Source organism: Thermobia domestica, chromosome 7, assembly GCF_964235325.1.
Source record: "Thermobia domestica chromosome 7, izTheDome1.hap1.1, whole genome shotgun sequence".
Classification (NCBI taxonomy): Eukaryota; Metazoa; Arthropoda; class Insecta; order Zygentoma; family Lepismatidae; genus Thermobia; species Thermobia domestica.
In genome coordinates, this window is record NC_137460.1 from 35820286 (window position 1) to 35842208 (window position 21923).

Here is a 21923-nt window from a genome sequence, read left to right on the forward strand (position 1 = left end):
CTTTGTAAATTTCTTGTATGCAATTAGCGAAACTTCTTATAGTTGGATACACTTCTCAGGGGAACGTGAGTCGTTGTAGTTGGAATTGGAAATAGGAGAAGGATTTTTTTGCCGAGGTAAACTCATAGTCCCCGCTACCCGCAAGAAGTTCCTGCGGCCGAGTTTTGCCTAACAGCTATAAAAAGAGGCGGAATTTGCTGTTAGGTCATTCTGAAAGGAATCCTCCAGAGTGATAGAGACTTGTTTCGTTCCTTTATGTTTCTCAGAGTAAGAGAAACCGTTTTCACTAGAATATATAGGGAATTAATTTCTGACTTAGAAATGTTTGTTTTTCGGTAGAGGATAGGACTCGCGAATTAAGATATAATTTGAGTTAAATAAATCGGTTTTAAGATGTTTTTGGAATCGCGTAAGGAACTATCGTGAACATTCCTGGTATTTGAATATGGGGTTTTGTATAAGTAAGGCGCGAGGAGAAGTGTGTAGGAAAATTAGAGAATTTTCAGTCAGGATTAAATATTAAACAGTTTTTGCTCTCTCGTTTATTTAAGAACGAAGAGAGAATTGAGTAAGTGAACTAAGAGTTGTTCACAGGGTGATAAATGGGTACCCGGTCTATTAATTGATATAAGATTCTTTTTAGGGATCTTAATACTTATTTTGAAGCGGAGTCTTGAAATATAGACGAAGCTGATAGAGTTTCCTACCACTTGATTTACCCTCGGATCCAGGTTACGGGTCCAAAATACCTTACCTAACCATATTCAAACCTAAGTTATTAGCTAGTTGGTTTTTCCCAGTAAAGCAGTTCACATAAGAATGTTGCTTTACGCTTAGGGCAACTAGGCGAAGCATACTATGAATAATTAGTATAGCTGATAGAAAGAATTAAGGAGTAGATTTGTCAGCTTGGAAGAGAACGCGAGGCAAATTACTCCGCAGTCCAATCCCTTATTAGTGATAACATTATATATTCTAGAGCATTTTCATTTAAGGAATTAGGTAGGAATTTTTCTTGAGTGGGAGCAAATTAGAGAAAAGTAGACAACTTACTATTATTATTGAACCAAATCCAACTTTCTTAATAATCATCTAATAAATGGTTAATTATATAAAGAAAGGCTATGTTTTCTAATTCCTAAAAAATCGTTCCCGGGAAGGGAAATCTCTAAAGTAGTCTTACCCTAGACGAGACTAATTAGATTATAATCGAGCTAATTTGAATGCAACCTCGCTTTCTCGATAAGTTAAAGGAAAAAGAGAAAGGAGGGCAACCAGGTTAAGGGTTGATAAAAATCTTCTTCTTAGTATTAATATAAATTTATCCTTAATTATCCTATATTATGTAAATAGGAGGAAGGTAAATTAGGGAGAGTAAGAAGGAGGGTTGCAAGTAGCGCGCGGAAAAACGTACTTCCGGGAGTATTACTCTCCCGAGCGAGTCGTTGTTGAATATTCTCGTCTTTTTAACATAAAGATGAAGGACTCTCGTATTAAGTTTAAATAAATTCTGTCATAATAAAACAGGACGGAATCTACTTAGCTGTCAATAAACTTACTAAATTTATTGTTCAATGTTACATTCGTGTGTTAACTGAAGAGTTGGATATGATAAACGTGTACTTGTCACGTCCGTTACTTTCATCGGCCACATCCGTTACTCCAACTAGGACACACAAAATCCTGATAATCTCAATCTTTTAATTATGATATAAATATGATTTGTTAAGATAAATATGATATGATTTATTGATTAAGTTTGTTAATACTTTAAGCAATCCATAGGAGAAAAATAGCTATCACAGGTGCACCAGAATCGCAGAGATATAGCACTTTGTAAACATATGCAACACTCTTGCTTTCGTGCGAGTCACGTCCGTTACCACTTTTTTAATACCTATGTATACATGTAGCTATGTTTCAATAAATATATGAATATAACTGTATGCAGGGTACATTATTACCTATCGGATGAAGGCTTTCTTAGTTTGTACGTATCACTTTTAAATCTGAGATTGCATTAGATATCCGTGCGAATGTCACCTCCGTTACTTTGGAATGGCCGATTGGTTAAAAAAAAAAAAAAAAATCTTAAAGGTAAGGGGGGAAAGGTTAGGTTGTCTAGTATTCTAATTCTTCTGTAAATTTTCATCTCTTATCTTATAGGGGAAAAATTGTAATTTTAACAGTTGTGGCTCCCCTCACGATTAGTGATCTTCACGAAACGAATTTTGGGTCTGTCTCGTCTAGAAGCTCCCTCATGGTTAAGTTGTTAGCGTACGTGCCTTTGCGGAGGGAGATTCGGGCTCGATTCCTGGTGGGAGTTCATGTGGTCCAGGTCTCACATTAAGGGTCTTCACTACAGCGAAATTAAACTACAGCTAATTTTAGATTATTATTATATATATATATATATTTTTTTTTGTAATATCTTCAAAACAAATAAAAATATTCGAAAATCAGAAACGCAGTGAACTAGACTATACGATTTTGCATGTGATACCGTTATCGCAACTCATCTATCTGCTTTCGATTTGCAACTGTAGATAGATTTAGCATTTTTTTTTTTTTTTTTTTTTTTGCGGGTTCTGTAAATAGCGTTATACCAAAAGCAGATAGGTGAATTATGGTAAAGGTATTTCATGCAGAATCGTATTGTCTAGTTCACTACGTTTCTGATTTTCGAATATTTTTTATTTGTTTTGAACATATTACAGAAAAACTCTAAAATTGGCCGTAGTTTAATTTCACTGTAGTGAAGACCCTTAAGCTGTAGATCCACGTCTCATATACCCTAGCTGCTGAAAGGGACGATCAAATCAAATCGTCTCGGAAAGGTGCTATAAAAGAGCTGTCTTTTCTAGAAAAATATATTTGTTTCTACCCATAATAAGTATTGCCTACGAAAATCGAGACGGGAAATAAATTTTCAAATTATAAACGAAACGAGAAGCATCGCAATTCTTGACTCATTTTCGAAACGAGAAATTGCACGATCCCCGTGAGCAACTCTAGCTCATCCAAGTCTTAGATCTCGAAAAAAAAAAAATGAAATATTTCAGTTTAACGTTCCACGATTATACCTTTTAGATTAACGGGAGACTATGATTAAGGCAAGTGAATGTATGATGATGGGAGAATTGGTGAAATGAGAATTTTGGAAGGAAACGGCAGCATCCCGAGAAAACCCACGGACACGGTGTTGTCCACCACAAACTTACTTGGTCAGGGATTGAACCAGGAACCCCACCAGCAGAGGTAAGCGCTCTACAACTGAGCTATCGTACCCACTGTGATCGTCTTTAATGTATTTAAGAGTCTTCATCCCGGCGAAATTAAAATACCGCTAATTTTACAGTAATTATGTGATATCTTCAAATAGATAAAAGATAATTGAAATATGGAACAAGAGCGCCCTAGACAATATTATTTTGCGTGAGGTACCGTTATCACAAGTGACCTAGTGGCTTTCCGTTTTCAGCTGTTTAGAAACGCGAAAATAAATGCCGATTTTCAAAATGGCTCGAAATCGAAAGCAGATAAGTGAGTCGTGATAACGGTTTCTCATATAAAATAATATTGTCATTGTCTAGGGCGTTCTTGTTCCACATTTCGATTATCTTTTATCTATTTGAAGATATCACATAATTACTGTAAAATTAGCTGTATTTTAATTTCGCCAGGATGAAGACTCTTAACAGAGTATATTAGTATATTGTTGTGCTCCAGTGATCGAATTATCACGATCAGACTATACTCAACTCTTTCTTATTTCTTATGGAACAGTGTGTTTTAAAGGCACGTGTCTGTCCTGCATGAGCTTGAAGCGTATGTGACAAAAACAACATGAATCACTCTCAAATAAGAACATATTTTCTTCTCACAAGGTGCTAAGTACAAACACATGGATTATGTATTAAGATTTTTCTGACTCACACTGCTTACATCACATATTAAGTAAAGTAGTTAATACGACATTATCAGCACACGCAGACTGAGTGAAAAGTTCTTCTTCGACCTTGAAAAATCGTCGTTTGTTCAAAATAGAAGGAAGGATTGAAAAAAAAAAAAAAAAACAGAGAAGCAAATTAGAAACTGCGTCACTTTTAGCTTATGGATTTCCAAGAAAATTTTCTTAGTAATATCTAGATGCGTATATTGGTTAGGTGATGGCCATCAGCAAATTAATTACTTTAGTGTATTGCTTCTAATTGATGTGTAAGAAGCTGTATGTTAACATACAGTGGCGGGCCAAGGGAAAATTTCCACCCGGGCAAAGCAAGGATGTTATAAATAGAGGATCTGCCCATATGTATCTTCATCCTATTAAATCGATGAAGCCACAAAAACAACCAAGCATAGGCACGTCTGATTGGCTACTCTCGTTTCCACCATCGTCTGATTGGCTACTTTCGTTTCCGCCATGATTGTAGGCTCAAAACATTGCTATCCTATTGGGCGGAGTGGGCAGAGTAGGGGTGGTGAAACTGTGACGTATGGCTTCAAGATTTTGTTGTAAGGGCAGAACCTCTATTTTATAAGATCCTTGGGGGCAAAGTGCCTGTTTAGCATCCACCCCCTAGTCCTAGCCTATATTTCATTTTATTACAGTGATTTTAATATTTTAAAACGTTTTTTAAAAAAATAAAAAATTAATACTCAAATTAGTGACAGGTGTATTTAGTACTAGAAATATACCTATGGTATCAATAGTGTTTCTTCTTATTATTATAATTATTATTACTACTATCTATGTACCGATATATATATATATATATATATATATATATATATATATATATATATATATAAAGAAAAGCAATATCGAACAGCATTTATTGAATACTACTAATAATTTCTACTCTATTGTAAATTGTTTTGATCTATCAATAACATCAGGAGTCATTCTACCATATATCCGGCTATGTAACCATCTATTCTAATAACGTGAAATACGAATAAATACATTTCACACATGAACGTGTTTTGCTCACAGCAATATAAACAACCCTTTTTATGTAGGTCCTAGTAGTTGAAGTCCTTAGTATTCATAAAATGTATCTCATGAATTTGTACAAAAGTTGAACACTCTTAGAAGATTAAGGCTTAATAACAAGTTTTATCAAGTATTAGAAATCCTCTAACTTTGAGTAAGTTTGATAAGTAAGTAAATCATACCAAAGTCAATTTAGGGAACTTTATGAGAAAGCATCCATATCTCTTTCTTCCTTAAAAACAGTACCTCAAAATCTAAAATATTTACACAAATAGAATCCAATAACATTCATTCTTTAGGAAAAGTTCAAAAAGAACATGTCCCGCAATAAGTAATACCTACTCCCCTCCACTCTTTCTTCAACATACCATGTCTCCATTTGTCGATACAGCCACCCTAGTACTATGAAACTCTCTTCTTCCTTGGTGAAATGGAAAAAGTTGATGTAATTGACGCTACTCTACAAGAATATAAACCAAAATAGTAATATAAACCAAAATGTTATAAAATTTACTTTGTGAGGCTCGTTTTGACACCCCCTGATTGTGGCACCCCGGGCTGTCGCCCGCATTGCCCGGTCCTTGGTCCGCCCCTGTTAACATAAAGTCATCTTTTTTTGTTCTAAGAGGCTTATACCTGACCAAATTTAAAATAAAAAGCAGGAGTGTCCATTTTCCCAACGGCTTAGGCGCAACCCTTCCTCCCCCAAAATTATTCCCTCCCCCGAAAAAAACTAACAAGCATGCTAATAATAAAATGTATTCATGCTTGAAAAAAAGTAATAACTGCGTTTTTTATACTAACGTCAGGTACAGTGGCGTATTCTATACATCTGAACGTGTTTACCGCAGCTAATATAGGGTAAAATGTTTACAATGCATCAACATTTCTCGATATTCTACACATTATATTTTGATATTTTACAACGAATGCATAAATACTGCTTTCGTAATAATAATGTATCCACTGTAAGTTAACATTTAACCTGAAACTCTCAAGCCCAAACTAAGAAAATTAATTCCAGATGGATGTATCTTATATAATTATTTAAAAAAAATGAAAATAAAAAAAGATTCAAACTAACTTAGAATGCAGTTGTATACAGTATAAATTTGAGATTATTTTGTAGGATTCTTTTAACACTTTGAGTGCCCATAGTCATTTTTGAGGATGGACAATGGCGACAACGTATGTTTGCCTTATGGTCACCGCCAAGCCACGAAGCGATATTCAAATAATACGTACCTAGAGATCTCAATATTGTAATACTTTGTCCCATATAGGAATAGATAGAGCGTTAATAAAATGAGTGTCCGGAATCGATCTTCCACTGCTAATTTTATTATAAAATTTCTCTATAAAAAGTATTTTCACAAAATACTGTACAAATTAATCTCTCTAATATCAAAGGTTAATTATAGGTGGTCTTTGACCATAAGGTCGCAGACAGGAACTCTGCAGAGCCCCGAAGCAGACTAGGCAGAGTGGTATTAGGTGCCCAAAGCTCCGAAGCAAGCAGTGGGTAGGGTAGATGGCCATCAGAGCCCCGAAGCAGGCTAAGCGGCTGAGGTTAGGATTCCCAGTCAGAACCCCGAGCAGGCTAAGCCAGGAGAAAGGATAGGCGTAGTCCCGAAGCAGACTAAAGTCCCGAAGCAGACAGTAGGAGGGTCACCAGAAAACTGGTACTGAATTGCCTTTGTCCATCCAATTTATAGGGTTCCTTGGGTGGCGGTGGCGCTGCTGCTCCGATGTCGTCTTCAGCTCCGTGGGAGGGGCTAGAAGCCGTCGTCTGCAAGTGATTGTAGATCCATCTGGTGTGAAGTCTTCTTGCCGAACCACGTGGTGGTGTTTGTAAACACTGACATGTGGAATTGTTTGTTTGCAACATCACATGGGATATTACAATATTCAATAGTTCAAGTTTTTTAAACCAGATCTGGCTCCTGGCGGGGAAAAAATGCGTGAGCCATATACATAAAAGATGGCTCACGGGGCCTCACGGAGCAGTTTAGTGTGAGCCATATGGCTCACATGGCGGTCAATGCGTTAACAACATCTTTTGTAGATAGGATATGGATACTCTAAATCCTTTTTTCTCCCATCTTTTGAAATATATAGCAGAATTAACATTACACTTTGAAGAGGCACGCTGACGCAAAAACGCTTGAATTGAGCTTTGAAATTTCAATGTACACACATGTCCAAAATTATTGTCGCATGTCTATAAAGATGTTGTTCTAGGAATATAATTTGGTAACGAATTCGCCCGGTATTTCTTATAATGTTAGTATGTGTATAATCGGCAAGGACATGTATGTGGCAAATTTCATGTCAAAAGATCAGTAAATAAGAACAATAAAACTTTCTTGTCCATTTAGCAACATTTTGATTTACTCATTCTAATTTTCGTATTTATAATTCTTTTCCTATGAAATTTATCACAAATATACATTTCCCGATTATACACATAGTATCAGTATTAAAAGTATCCTGCTAAATCATTTCATATTATATTCTTACAATAAAAGAGTTATAGATATGCGACAATAATTTTGGACATGAGTGTACCTAGGTACTAAGAAAATAGAGCTGTGCTACCACCACAATGCATAATGAACACAAGCTTTTTTTTCTGAGTCTAGTGGTGTGAATGCGTACGCCTACTGTTGCTGGATCAGCTCTCGGATCGAACACACGTTAGTAGTCAGATCCCATTTTAAACGTAGGCCTAATTTTATATGGCTTTGTTGCTGATGTATAGTGACCACGACGAATCGTGAAGCCTAGGCTCTACACAAATAATAGAACTGCTTTCCTTCACGTGTGATGTATAGGAAGAATTCCCTACGATTCGTGGAGCTGCCTTCCGAACGCACACTTGAGAAAACGCAAAACAGCAGAAGTGCACAAACAACGTTGCCAAATTTGGAAGCCATGGTAAACGAGCGGGTGAAAAGAAACAACACTTAAAGAACTATAATATGAACATTAACAGTTATTTAAACTAAATGGTAACAATCATAATAGCAAAAATATAACATAATGGCTACAATAATAACAACAAAACGAAACTTAGCGACAATCCGATAACACTGTACTCTCAGGAAATGTTGTCCTTATAGCGCTGGAAAGGACACTGGCAAAATTTAATGGGTGGGGGTTGACGACCGGGCACACCCTCAAGTGCTATTGAATGGTGAAATTGCTAAATCTAGATCAAGCTTCACGAGTCCTCGCGGTTACCATAGGACTTTAACCCCTTACCGCATACCGTACCATATATGGCACATACCCTTTTTTCACTTTAGCTTTTTTTTTTGTGATTTATCAAAGGCATCAAATGACTGTTTTGTCTGCTGTGTGAGAGATATTGACGTGTATGAATAAGAGATTTTTATGTCATCTGGCATGTTCTTTGTGAGTTGTAAGTGTGTTATATATAGCACTTACTTATTTCTCGTCGGAATTAAGTGTAAAATCTAAAATTCAAGTTTGAATTCATTTTTCAAGTTCCCATATGAGGATTTCCAATACTGATTAGGGGGCGCGGTGGCTCAGTGGTAGAGCGTTCACCTCCGGTGCTTCGGGTTCCTGGTTCGATCCCAGCTCGCGCCGTGTGGACTTTGTGGTGGACAAACACCGTGCTCGTGGGTTTTCTCGGGGTTCTCCCGTTTCCTCCCACTTTCTTCATTTCACTCATCTCTCATCATCACCGTTTCCTTTAGCCTATCCGGCATAACCGTGGGACGTAAACCTTAAAGATTTCATTTCATTTTTTCCAATACTGATTTTTTTTTCGCTAAAAGAGAAAAAAATCATGCAGAAAGGGGTTAATAGAAATCAATCAATTATTTCTTTCCTTTCATTCCACTGTGCCTTGTCTCTTCTAAAGGGTAATATCTAAAAAGGAAATAAAGTAGTATCAAAACAATATATGGAGAACGTAAAATATTACCATGTACACATTCTTTTCTATACATTTTTGAAAACAGATACTGGAGAGATATAAGAGGCCCCATCACGGCGAAATTAAAATACCGCTAATTTTACAGTAATTATGTGATATTTTCAAATAGATAAAAAAGTAATCGAAAAGTGGAACAAGAGCTCATTAGATAATATTATTTTACATGTGATACTGTTATCACGACTCACTTACCTACTTTCGATTTTTAGCCATTTAGAAAATCGGCATTTAGGCCTATTTTCGCGTTTCTAAATGGTTGCAAATGGAAATCTACTAGGTGACTCTTAAAACAATATCTCATGCAAAATAATATTGTCTAGGTCGCTCTTGTTCCACATTTCGATTATATTTTATCTATTTGGAGATATGATATAATTACTCTAAAATTAGCGATATTTCAATTTCGCAGCAATTAGGCCTCTTAACTGCTGAATAAGATAAAATATGCTAAACACAATTAACTTTTTGTATTGATAGAGCAATATATTTTACGTCACTAAGGGTGTCATTTGTAGTTAGAGTACGACTTTAATCCTTGCAGCATCATTGAGATAAAAAAGACACCACCTCCAGTCAGGAGTTGTGTCGTTCTTGAACTAAAGCCTGTGACAAACATCTTGGCATTTCATCTAAACGAATAAAACGCAAGCTCTGACGCGACGTTGCCGAGTGCTAAGGGGTGTGGCTATGGCTAAGCAGACGAACTACAGCGCGATCAGGTGGCAGAGAATAGACGTGGATGTGTACAAAATAAGCGTGGCAATACCACTGGCCTCTCATTTGCTAGCAGCATTTAAAGGGAACTTGGAGCGCCGCCTTCAAATGTCAAGATATTTGTCATGCCGTTTAATTTGTTTGATTTCGTCAAAATTTTATTTTATCAAAAATGTTGGTAGGCAACTATTCAAAAATATATAATGCATTGTACATTCAGGAAATTGTTATGTTGTAGAATATAATTTCCCCTATATTTTCGAAAGTTTTCCATATATTTGAACGAAATAAAACTCAAAACAAAGAGAACCTTATTCTCTATACCCTGGTTTTAAGGCGAAATCTGTATCATTGAAAGAGAATGAGTTACTCAAATGAATATAAAGCCTAATTTATTGTTTACCTATACAGAATTTCATATTTCTCCAATGAGGGGTCATATTTGCATTCACTAGTAGCAAGTACAAGACTGCATAGCCATTATTAACCATTTTGTGTTAAAAAGAGTGGGTCCAATATCTGATGCATATTTACAATAACCTTTACTAATATCGGGATAATCTTAACGATTCTAAAGATACATTAACGTGGAAACTTCCATTTGGCTTACAAGTTAAACTTGGAGCAGAAATCTGATCAGAACTTACCTTAAATATTCCAGTTTCCTCAATTCTATTGAAAAACAAATGATTATTTGTATTATGTGCATTTTGGTGCAGAATATGTTCTCTCATTAGAGGCAGAATACATAATGAAATTCCAATTTGATTACGTATACATCATAAATGAAGGGAAACACAAAAGAAAAACATATACAACTCTTAAAATGTTACGATTATTACCATAGGCCTGTTTTTCTTTTCAAATACAAAAATATATATTTACAGCAAAAAATATAAAATTTAATATTCTTAAGGTTAATTTATATCACACATTAGTGTCCTTTTCACTTCCGGTTGTATTTGCGGACACTGAAGGCAATGATTGGGAGACAGTGCCTCAAATACAGTGTTACCGACTTAATTAGTGGAATTTGGAACATTCTGCGCAGAAGTTACTCATATTTCGATTCGTCCACTTCAGATAACAAGCAACTAAGAATAGACCGATAGAAGGTCCCATATGATACAATGCATTTAGAAACCGCTCAACCGACTAAGATCATAAGTACAAGCCAGCGGTTAGTTTTTCAGACCGCTGGCTGAGGTTGGAGATCCGCATAGTGTTCGCAGTTTAAGGGAAATTTCCCCTAATCTAGGGAAATTTCGTATGTAAATTTAGCAAAAAGAATAAAAGGGAATTTTTCGATAAAACGTTGTAAATCCAGGGAAATTCTTGCGCTGATTGATTGACCAATATAAATGATCAAATTTTTCATTGTTTTCACAAATAAGCCGATACAATAGCAATAGTTTAGCCTATATACAATATAAGGGTATATATATATATATATATATATATATATATATATATATATATATATATATATATATATATATATATATATATATATATATATATATGGGGGGTTGTACAAGAAAAGGGAAAATTGAGGTAAAATTGGAAGTTTTCCGTCCAACAACAATCGGCAAGAGCAGAGTTGCTCCAGTGGCCCTGATATCGTTTCTCCATCATTGATATAGCTTGGTAAAAATGTACCCCATGTTCATCAATGACTACTCTGCAATTTTCTAGGAAGAAATTATGTGGGAGTTTATATGCATTTTTAGTGACATATTACATCCCACTGCTTGGTAGAAGATATTAGGTGCTCCACTACTTTCTTATAGTTCTGAGACCGCTCGTTTCCCAAAACATTCGTCAACACTTTTCGGAAAGCATTTCATGCAATCCTCCCCTTATCTTCTAACACTGCATCAAATTCAGAGTCATTGAGGAGGTAGCGAATTTGAGGGCCAATAAGGGTTCCCTACCTGATTTTAGTTTCAGCAATTTATGGAAGTTTACCCAGAATATATTTGAAGAATAGTTTTGATGCGTCTATGAATAGCCGTCATTCATCGGGATTATCTTCTATGTTAAGTTTACTCATAAGACCAGTTAGGCCTACATTGTTACAACGTACTATGTCACTTTCCACTGAAAATATTGTTTAGGGATTCTGACGGGACACTTTTAGAACTTCAGTATAAGCTCCCCACTACTTGAGTCTGGGTACCAGTAGTTCTGAGCCACTTTTTTACAACCCCAGATAATTTAATTCAGGTTGAGTATCATATGGCGAACAGATAATGATATGTTGGTTTTAAGAAGTTAGGATCGGTGGAGGACGATGAATCTGCAGCAGAATATAACAACCTAGGTCGACTTTGCCCGCCGTTTGCTCTTCATCGGATGAAACACTGAAGTAAGGTACATGAGGTTGTGGAACCTTTAGTTCTTCAGAGTGTGGCATAGTGACAAACATCTCAAGGAATATTTGAATAAGTAGCAGTCGACATTTTTTTTCTTTTTTGAATAGACCTGTAATTGGAGGAACTATGCAAAAATAGCAGTTTGAAGTGTGATCTGTCGGCTTTCTCCATATCATTGGAACTGCAAATGGCACGCATGGCCTTTTTCCAAGTAGCCAGTCCCACAAGTTTGTAGAACAAGTATTACAATATATAGGTGGTGTTCACTTCTTGTAAATATCTTCCACTTTACAGCCAAAGTACAAGTGACAGGCTTTTTTATGAAGGCGTGAAATTCCACTTTTCGCTTCACTGCGTTAAAAATAAATTGCTTTGCACTGTAAACAAATTTACACGGCATGTTCTTCTCAGTACAGTCATAGAACGATAAATAATAAAATAATAATAATAATAATAATAATAATAATAATAATAATAATAATAATAATAATAATAATAATAATAATAATAATAATAATAGCATCCACCCATCCAATATCTCACCACCACTGCGTCCGAGATGGCAAATTATAACAACAAAAGAACGTTACACAACATGCTTTCTCTGACAAATTCTTCAATACAAACTAAACCGTGAAGTGGTTAATATTTCTTTGTTAGGGATGAAGTGCGAGCAATAAAGATAGCCAGAGACGTACGCAGGAATTTATTTTGGGAGGGATCCTCAGCTTTTCGGGAGGTCCAAATACAATTTGAGGGTAAATTATATTAAAATTTGTAAAATTGCACCTGAAATTAGACTAAATTTTCAAAAAAAAATCGGAATGTCAAGACCCACAGGACCCACCCTCTGCGTATGTCCCTGAGAATAGCAATGAAATTAACCGTCAAACAATGGATGTTTACTGCAATAAGCAGACAGCTTCTGTTGCCACAAACCCTTAATTTGCCCACCGGAACACATCCCGTGATAACTTATTTTTTGAAACCCGAACCAATCTTCAAAAACTAATTTCATATTCGTTATCAGCAGCCTAAAATTAGTAAGAATTGGTTAGTTTTATCTCCGAAGCATTTTCACTGTTGACCAGTGTTATTAGTAACATGCGAATTGTTACTATTTAGTTTGCGAACTTTATTGTCTGACTCAGAATTAACGTTGAAGCATTTTGTAATTACATTATTCGTAGCACTCTTCCTACGTTTCATTTTTGTTGCATTCAAGAAGCCAATAACACTGCACTCAAGTATGACCAACTTAGTAGTAGAAGGACAAAAAAGAATAGTTACTTCAGATCTCATCTCTATTTTGTTTTCAGAGGTGCCAGATCAGAGCACAGTTTAATTATTCAGTGCATTTTTATTTTTGCTTAACGCTAACTGCACTTCGATAACTTTTATTATAATTTTCCTACTGAAATATTTGCAAATATATTGATAAGTGTGTTGAACTTGTATTAATGGGGTACGTGTACCTTTGAAAGTATTTTGTAGGGAAACTAACGTTATATTTTCAAGAAATATGTATGACTTCGGACAAATAGCTTCATATTCTCTTTCCCTCAGTAACTCTAAGGGAACTTTAGCCGCCCCCCCCCTACATTTTGGGGCTGGCTACGGGCCTGATATTCGCCATTTTTTTTAAATCCTTATTAACGCTACCCTGAACAACAACAATATTTTCACCGTAATTGAGTTTGAAGAATGGCTGTAGGGTTGCCATTTGCCAATCCTGAAATCGTTATTAATTTGTTTTAGCGGAAATGACTTAAAAACCTCAGTGTGTGTGTTTTATAATTATTTAACACACATCTACAATTTATTTGCACATTCAAAAAAACTGTGCAAAAGTATGCATTCTAAAATTATCGTTTATTAATCTATTATCGTAAAGAGGCATTATCGTAAAAGAGCATGAAGTCTTCAATTATCGTATATGAAGATAAATTATCGTATGATTGGCAAGCCTGATCGGTTGCAACTCTGGTCTCCTCTCCTCCCTTCCAGGCCAGTAACCAGTCCAAAAATGTAGGGGGGACGCGTCCAACCATATTATATTTCATCACCATATTATAGTTCCTTTGCAAGCCTATCGTGAAAATTTTAGGCAGGCAGCAAAAATTTATTGGACCCACTCCCACCTAGACCCCCGTGGATACAGGCCTGCTGCCCTCCCCAAACTAGAATCAAATCCTGAAATGGTGCTTCTGTTGTGATTTGAGAAAAAAACAAACGAAGAACGAAAACAATAAAAAAAAATCGAACTTTAAAGAAAGACGAGAAAAACGTGAGCTCAGTCAATAAACGTTCAAGTACGAAACAGTGTTCTGAAATAATTTACGTTAATTTCGGTTCAAGAACAACTGCCATTACACAAGTGAGAATTATGGGTAATAGGAAAAATACATAAATATTTTCCTCACACGCGCCTAATTGTTGACATGAATATCATTAGAAAACTGTCCTAGTTCTCTCCATGTCTTAACTATGGTTACATTTTAGGGGAGAAAAAAATCTTCCGCGTATTCAGTTCGCTTAGCGATTTGTTAGTAAATATTTGACGTTCTTCTTAGAAATGAGCAGCCTTGAAACTTTTTTTTTTTTCCTTTCTTCGGAGAATTTTCTACGACTTACGAAACATCTCTCTATAGTATATAGGTATTGATAAAGAAATGTAAGCTAGTTTCCATTGTCAACAGTGGGTATAAATATATCGTTTTTACCTTTAAGTGCCCAGTTCAGTTCTTGATTGATCCCCGCCACTTAATCAGGTCGGGGTTTTTGTGAGGTTATTTTGCTACCACAGTATGAGGTCCTTAAGTGTAAGTACCACATTATCTTAACTTAAAATGTTTAGATTTTGATTAGCAAAGATACATGATTAGAATTTTCGTGGCGAGGTATGAGAAGACACAAGTAATTCTACCAGCAGAAATAGATTCCCTTTCAGAGACGAGACTTCACTTTCACGACATCTTTTTGAGGTGAGACATACTCTTTAGGGTTATCCAAGAAACGAAACGAAACAGAATTCTATACAGAGCTCTTCCAATAGGAACTTATGCACTTTCTGGTACGAGACATTACTTTCACGACATTTTTTTTAGATACGAGACATTACTTTCACATTTTTCAAAGACGAGACATTACTGTCACATTTTTCAGAGATGAGACATTACTATCACAACACTTGTCAGGGATGAGACATTACCATCACGATATTTTTAAGAGGTGAGACATTACTTTTACGACATCTTTTAGACACGAGACATTATTTTCACATTTTTCAGACAAGACATTACTTTCACGACATTTTCAGAGATAAGACATATTACTTTTACTACATTTCTCAGAGATGAGACATTACTTTCATGACATTTTCAGAGACGAGACATTACTTTCATGACATCTTTCAAAGACGAGACATTACTTTCACGACATTTTTCATAGGTGAGACATTACTTTCATTACATTTTTCATAGGTGAGACATTACTTTCACGACATTTTTCAGAGATGAGACATTATTTTCACATTTTTTAATACGACACATTAGTTTCATTACATTTTGTTTTTTAGAAACGAGGCATCACTTTCACAACATTTTTCAAAGACGAGACATTACTTTCACGACATTTTTTAGAGACGAGACGTTACTTTCACGATAATTTTTAGAGATGAGACATTACTTTCGACATCTTTCAGACACGAGACAGCCTTAAACATTATCTTGTAATCAAACCTACAAGTCTTATTTCGTAAGCAACTCTAATTGAGATATGATACATAGTTTGAGAGAATTTGTACATCAATGAACATTTCATATCCTAATAAGAAGTCCACATTACTGATTCATCATTTATACTTTCAAATGAAGAGAGTCTTGCATGATGACAATTTCACTTGAACATTCCTATCAATATACCATAATTTTGGTGATGGATAATCCTGAACAACTAAGATATTCCTTCTACACACACTGAGAAAAATCCGTTATCCGAACAGTATATTAGTATATGTATGTATTGTACAAATATACAGAATGTTTATGTTTATTGTGGGGCCGCGGTGGCTCAGTGGTAGAGTGTTCACATCTGGTACGTGGGGTCCCTGGTTCGATCCCAGTGAACTTTGTGGTGGACAAACACTGTGTCCGTGCGTTTTCTCGGGGTTCTCCCACTTTATTCATTCCACCATTCCGTTCATTTCTCATCACTGTCTCCTTCAGCCTAGCCAGCATAAACGTGGGTCGTAAAACTTAAAGATATCATTTCAACCTTTATATTTATTACAGAAATCAGTACGGAGCATACGTTATCCATACGCTACATGCGTACTGCCCTTAGATGTTACATCATGCCGTTGCAGGATGTTTGACATCTAGCAGTCTTCCGTACATTACATATGTAGGTAACATACGTATACATGTGTAATATACGGAAGACTGTTAGATGTCTGCATGCATGATGTAACATTTAAGCGGGAAAAGGGTAGTGCATATGTAGGATATTTATAACGTATGATCCCTACAGATTTCCGTAGCAAAGTTATGGATTCCGTATATTTGTACAATATACGGCTGTCCGAATAACGGATTTTTCTAAGTGTACTAATTTTCAATTTATACTCTACAACCAAGAGCCATAACATTCGAAAATAGACTCCCAACCAAGGATCTTATAAAATAGAGGATCTGCCCTTACAACAAAATCTTGAAGCCATACATCACAGTTTCGCCACCCCCTACTCTGCCCACTCCACCCAATAGGATTGCAATGTTTTGAGCCAACAATCATGGCGGAAACGAAAGTAGCCAATCAGACGATGGTGGAAACGAGAGTAGCCAAACAGACGTGCCGATGCTCGTTTTTTTTTTTTTTTTTTTTTTTTTGGCTTCATCGATTTAATAGGATGACAATACATATGGGCAGATCCTCTATTTATAACACCCTTGCTTCTAACACTTCCTTCAGCCGTTTTCCCTATACACTCTTCTTAACTATTTTATCTTAATAAGATCACAAAACTCTGAGGAGCTTCTATTTCAGTTGCACTCTCCTCTATCATTTTTTTTCCACTATTCTAATTTGATCCGAGGATAATAAACATAATGAATATATTAAAAAGTAGTATGTAAATGAAATATGAATAATTGTTATTGTTTTTTATTTATTTTATTTTATGTTTTGAAAACAGATACTTTTAGTGTTGGGAACAACACTGTTTCTGCTAGTCCAATCTGTTCCTGTTGCACAGGACGACTCACAGGACCAAACTGAGTAAGTAATAATTTTATTTCCTTTAGTAATTACTATAAAAGTAAATAGTAATGTCTATTGACATTGTTTATTTATTTGCCTTTACCAGAGAATAAAACATGTAAACTCCAATTATAAGAAACTCGTAAAAGCAAGTCATAATTGTGAATTAGATACTCTTTAATTATGTAGCGAGGATAGAAAAGTATACAAGAAAAAAACAAAAGATCAATAATATATTATAGAAAATGCGACAAAGAAGAAATCGAATGAAGATTAAAATAGTTGCATTATAATAATAATATAAAAAAAAGAATTCACATAATTACAGATACATGAAATTACAGATACTCATGTGTATGCATGTATATAAGGGTGGTTCTTATTTTTCGACTTGCAAGAGCACTAGCGCCTTTGGCGTGGGAGATCCGGCGGGAACTCATGTGGTTCGGATCCACGTTAAGCTGTAGGTCCATATCTCATATAGCCTCGCTGCTGAAAGAAACGCTCAACATCAAATAAAATCAAAATCGAATTCCATTTTTTAGGCTCACCTACCTAAAATGTTTCCATAGTAGACCAAAGTGCCCCATGAGAAAAATTAATATAATTGTGTAATATTTAATGCTGCTCCAAATTACCTCAAATTTTCAATACATTTACAGTATACAATATCAGGCAAGGACACCTTATAAGTTTGGAACAGGTTAAGGAAGTGACACCATATCTTGGATAGAAGTAATGGAGGTAGAACTGCATCTATTAATGTATAGTATTGTCATGGCGGCCATCTTGAAGTCCGCGTCTCGGATTTAGGTTCAGATTTCTTAAGAGGAAGGAGGCATGCAACAGTTTTGGGATAGCTTTTCAACATAAACACAGAACTGACAATACTTCCATCTTATCTCTAATAAATTTAATAGTTATTACTTTCATAATATACGTTTATTAACCTAACAATTGTCCTAAATTTACAACGTACCTTTGCGCCATATTGTATACTGTAATTGCATTGAAACTTAAGGTCGATTGGGACACAATTTATTATTTAAATAAGCTCATTTTTCTCAATGATTACTTTGGATTAATGTGGAACTATTGAAGGAAGTGAAACTCAAGAAAACTTGGGAGTCGAAAATAAGGACGACCTTAATGTGTATGTAGATGTACAGGGTATTCCCGAAAAGTAATGAGATTATTATTATTTTTTCAATCAAAAGGGTTAAGCCTTCGAGTGTGATAATTGGTGGCGGATGTTGAATAACCGATCGATTTTTCAGTTAATTCTAAGCTTTCACAGAATGTAGATCGCCTGCGAAGTTGATAGCTATTCGAGTGTCGCACAATGGTCAAAATGCAATACAGTAAAGACTCGTCAATCCGCAAGCACGTTATTCCGAACGGCCTTCAGTTGTCGTCTGTACATACGTACTCAGTGGCGTAGTAGCTGCCCCCGCAACCCCCGCAGTGCGGGGGGGCGACGTATAGGGGGCCCCAAAGTCTTGCGATGAATAAAAATTTAAAGAAGTAAAACTTCAATCTTACTTCTATCGGCTTTACAACTAGGGCCCCTTCTCTATACTTTGGGGGGGGGGCCGCAAAAGTGTGCTACGCCACTGTACGTACTGTATTCTTTTTAGATTTTCATGTCACAACAATGCAACCGTATTAAAATGTAAACAAAGCTGTCGGGATTAGTCAGACCAGTCCATTTTCAGGAGTGCACAGTAAGTTGTACAATACGTACTGTAGTTGCGTGCAGTCAGGCGTGCGTTGTCAAGATGTCGTCGAAAAGGAAACATGTTACTCTAACTTTAGATGATAAGTACAAGATTATCAAGCGACTGGACAATGGAAAAAGTTTAGGAACACTTGCTTCAGAATACGGTGTTGGAAAATCGACAGTATTTGACATTAAAAGTAAGAGAGACAAGATAATCTCTCACTGTTGTCGTATGGAATGTGGTCCGGGAAATCCGTACGAGATTTTAGCATTCCTTAGTAATTCGAACTTTTTGATAATCCGAACAGCTCGAGTAAACAAATATTCGGATTAACAAGGTTAAACTGTAGTTAAGCAGCAAAATGCAATAGTTTTTGTGTCAAACTTGAAAAATGCGCTACCGAAACATTTACTATGGTTAAAGGAAAAAAATCCACTGGAAGGATGCTATATTAAAAGCATTTGTGTTTTAGTGGCACAGCTCTGAATCCCTATACTAAAGAAGCTTAGAATAAGCTTACCGAAAATGAAATGGATTCTCATTGTCTTTTTTTGACTCTAAAGCCGTCATCTATAAGGAGTTTGTACTACCCTGATAGAGTCGCGTGCGTACACCCGGGTATCGTTAACACATGAGTTTTTCACCACAACACCAGAATTGAGTGGAAGGAAACAGCCAAATAAATAAGAACGGTTTTATGTCATCAGTATTTTTTTTAAATGGGAAGATACAAAAGTATTTTAACCCTTTCACAGAGGAAGTCGACTTTTGTCGACAGAACCAAATTTCCTTAACATGCGAATGCCGACTATAGTCGACGTGTTAAAATTTGTTTGTCCGTATCTTGGCTTTGTCGAGAGTAGTCGCCAAAGTTGTACCGTTCATTTTTGTTTGTGTTCTATTGTTTTCGATAAACAATAGAAATCACACAGAAAACCTTTGGCGACTACAATCGACAAAACCAAGATACAGACAAATTTTAACACGTCGACTATAATCGACATTCGCAGATTAGGGAAATTTTTTTCCGTCGCCTTCCACAGTGAAAGGGTTAAAAAGCGTTCGTTCCATGACAATAGATATAGAAGTTTGGCAAAGGATAATGACCTAAAGTAAAAACAGGCTGTGTATGAAACTTTAGTGGAATGTGATTGCTGGCTGGTAACATAAACATTCTTTGCCTGCTGAAGTGATGGATGTTATCATACCTCGACACAGCAGAACACGAAGGATATGGTCATGACACTTTCTGAATGTTGTGATCCGCCTTATTGATGAAAACCCATTGTAAATATTAAACTTAATTTCTCAAAATTGCATTTTTGGGCATTCATGTACCATTTTCTCACAAACTATTAATGCTAAAGTAGTCAAATTTCGCACAAATCTTATTTACATGTGCCTCTATTTACCGAACTAGGCTTATTCCAAAGATCCTTTATTTTTCTCAATTGCTTTTTGGTGAACGGTAAAAAAAAAATGACATTATTAAAATTCTTCAAAATTTTTAAAAAATAAATTATTGGCTTTGCATGTAATCTAGAAAAATAATCGTAGTTTAGTAGCATTACCAGCTAGTGTAGGGTGCATGGTATAAAAATTAAATGAATCCCTTCAGTAGTCCCCCCCCCCAAAAAAAAAGTACAAACACTTTTAGAGCTGTGCTAAAAAGTTAAGCCCATGCCTTATGCGTGAAAGGCAAGATAGAGGGTACTAAATTAACACACAGATGCTGAACTTCTATACATAGCTACCGACCAACAATTAAACTTCTGCAAGCAACAGCAAACCGTAGGTTGGCAAATTTCTCGTAAGCGGCCAAAACACGAACATCCCCAATTAATTCATTATTCAACCTTGATTTGTCTTTGCTGTCTGTGGCTTCCGCTCTTTTACGTTCTTCTTTCTTGTTAAAATCACTTCACTTACCCACGGTTTTCTCGGTTTTCTTTCCATCTTGCGATTGTTGTTGAGTTTTGTTGTTGTTGAGAAGCATCTGCTTATTGTTTCCCCAGTATTCTTCCACGTTGCCTATCCTATCGTCTATCGCACAGAATTTTTCTTCTATCTTTTAATCTTCACATTAGTATCCATATTTTTTACTCATTCTAAATTCCATTTGTTGTTTCTCCTCCCATTTTGATTGATTGACTTTACTCAGGTTTACACCTCAACCACTAAGAGATTGTGATCCGAATCAATGTCCACTTGTGGTAGTGTTTTGATGTCATCCCGTACATAATTCCTGATACGTTGCTTAACAAGAATATAAGCGATTTCTTAGCGTCTTTTTTCTCCTAAACTTTTCCACCTGCACGGTTTAGTTTTCTATTTCTTTAACGACGTATCATATTACCTATAGAAGTCCATAAGCGTTTCACTCTGTGCGTTTCTTCAACCCTAGACCAAATAATCCTATCACTGGTTCAGATGCTGAAATAATAATTATTTTTCTGAACGAAGTAGTCGGTATCACATATGGAAGTAAGAGGGTGGAAAATAGAACAGGTACCTAGTTTTCGGTACCTAGGTAATATTATTAGTGATGATATGAAGTGTGAAGGTGAAGTAAAAGCAAGGATAGGAATGGCGAAAGAAGCCTTTAAGAAGAAGAAAATATTATTTTGTGAGACCTTGAATAAAGAGCTGAGATAGAGATCCATAAAATGCTTCGTGTGAAGTATTTTATTTGGTCTAGGAATTAATTCGTGCGGTTGGTACGCACACATTGAAGCTGTAGTACAAACACAAAATACATAAATACCTTAAGAAAAATATTGTCCATCGCTAGCCACCACTTTCGCCCATCTGTCAGGCAATCCGTGGATTCCGTGGCGAAAGAAGTCCTCATCCTTGGAAGCGATCCAGTCAGAGACCCCATGTTTCGATAT

At 35.9% G+C, this 21923-nt stretch overlaps 1 protein-coding gene across 2 annotated transcripts in view; it reads left to right on the top strand.

Moving 5' to 3' along the window:
* The first annotated feature begins 14723 nt into the window (after window positions 1-14723).
* Window positions 14724-21923, top strand: part of LOC145688850 (uncharacterized) — a 72058-nt gene continuing 64858 nt past the window's right edge. For both annotated transcript variants that reach the window (XM_081763018.1, XM_081763017.1), the window contains exons 1-2: window positions 14724-14874; window positions 17247-17329. In XM_081763018.1, the coding sequence (XP_081619144.1) occupies window positions 14860-14874; window positions 17247-17329 (98 nt within the window). In that variant the 5' untranslated portion in view covers window positions 14724-14859. The remainder of the gene's footprint in view (window positions 14875-17246; window positions 17330-21923) is intronic.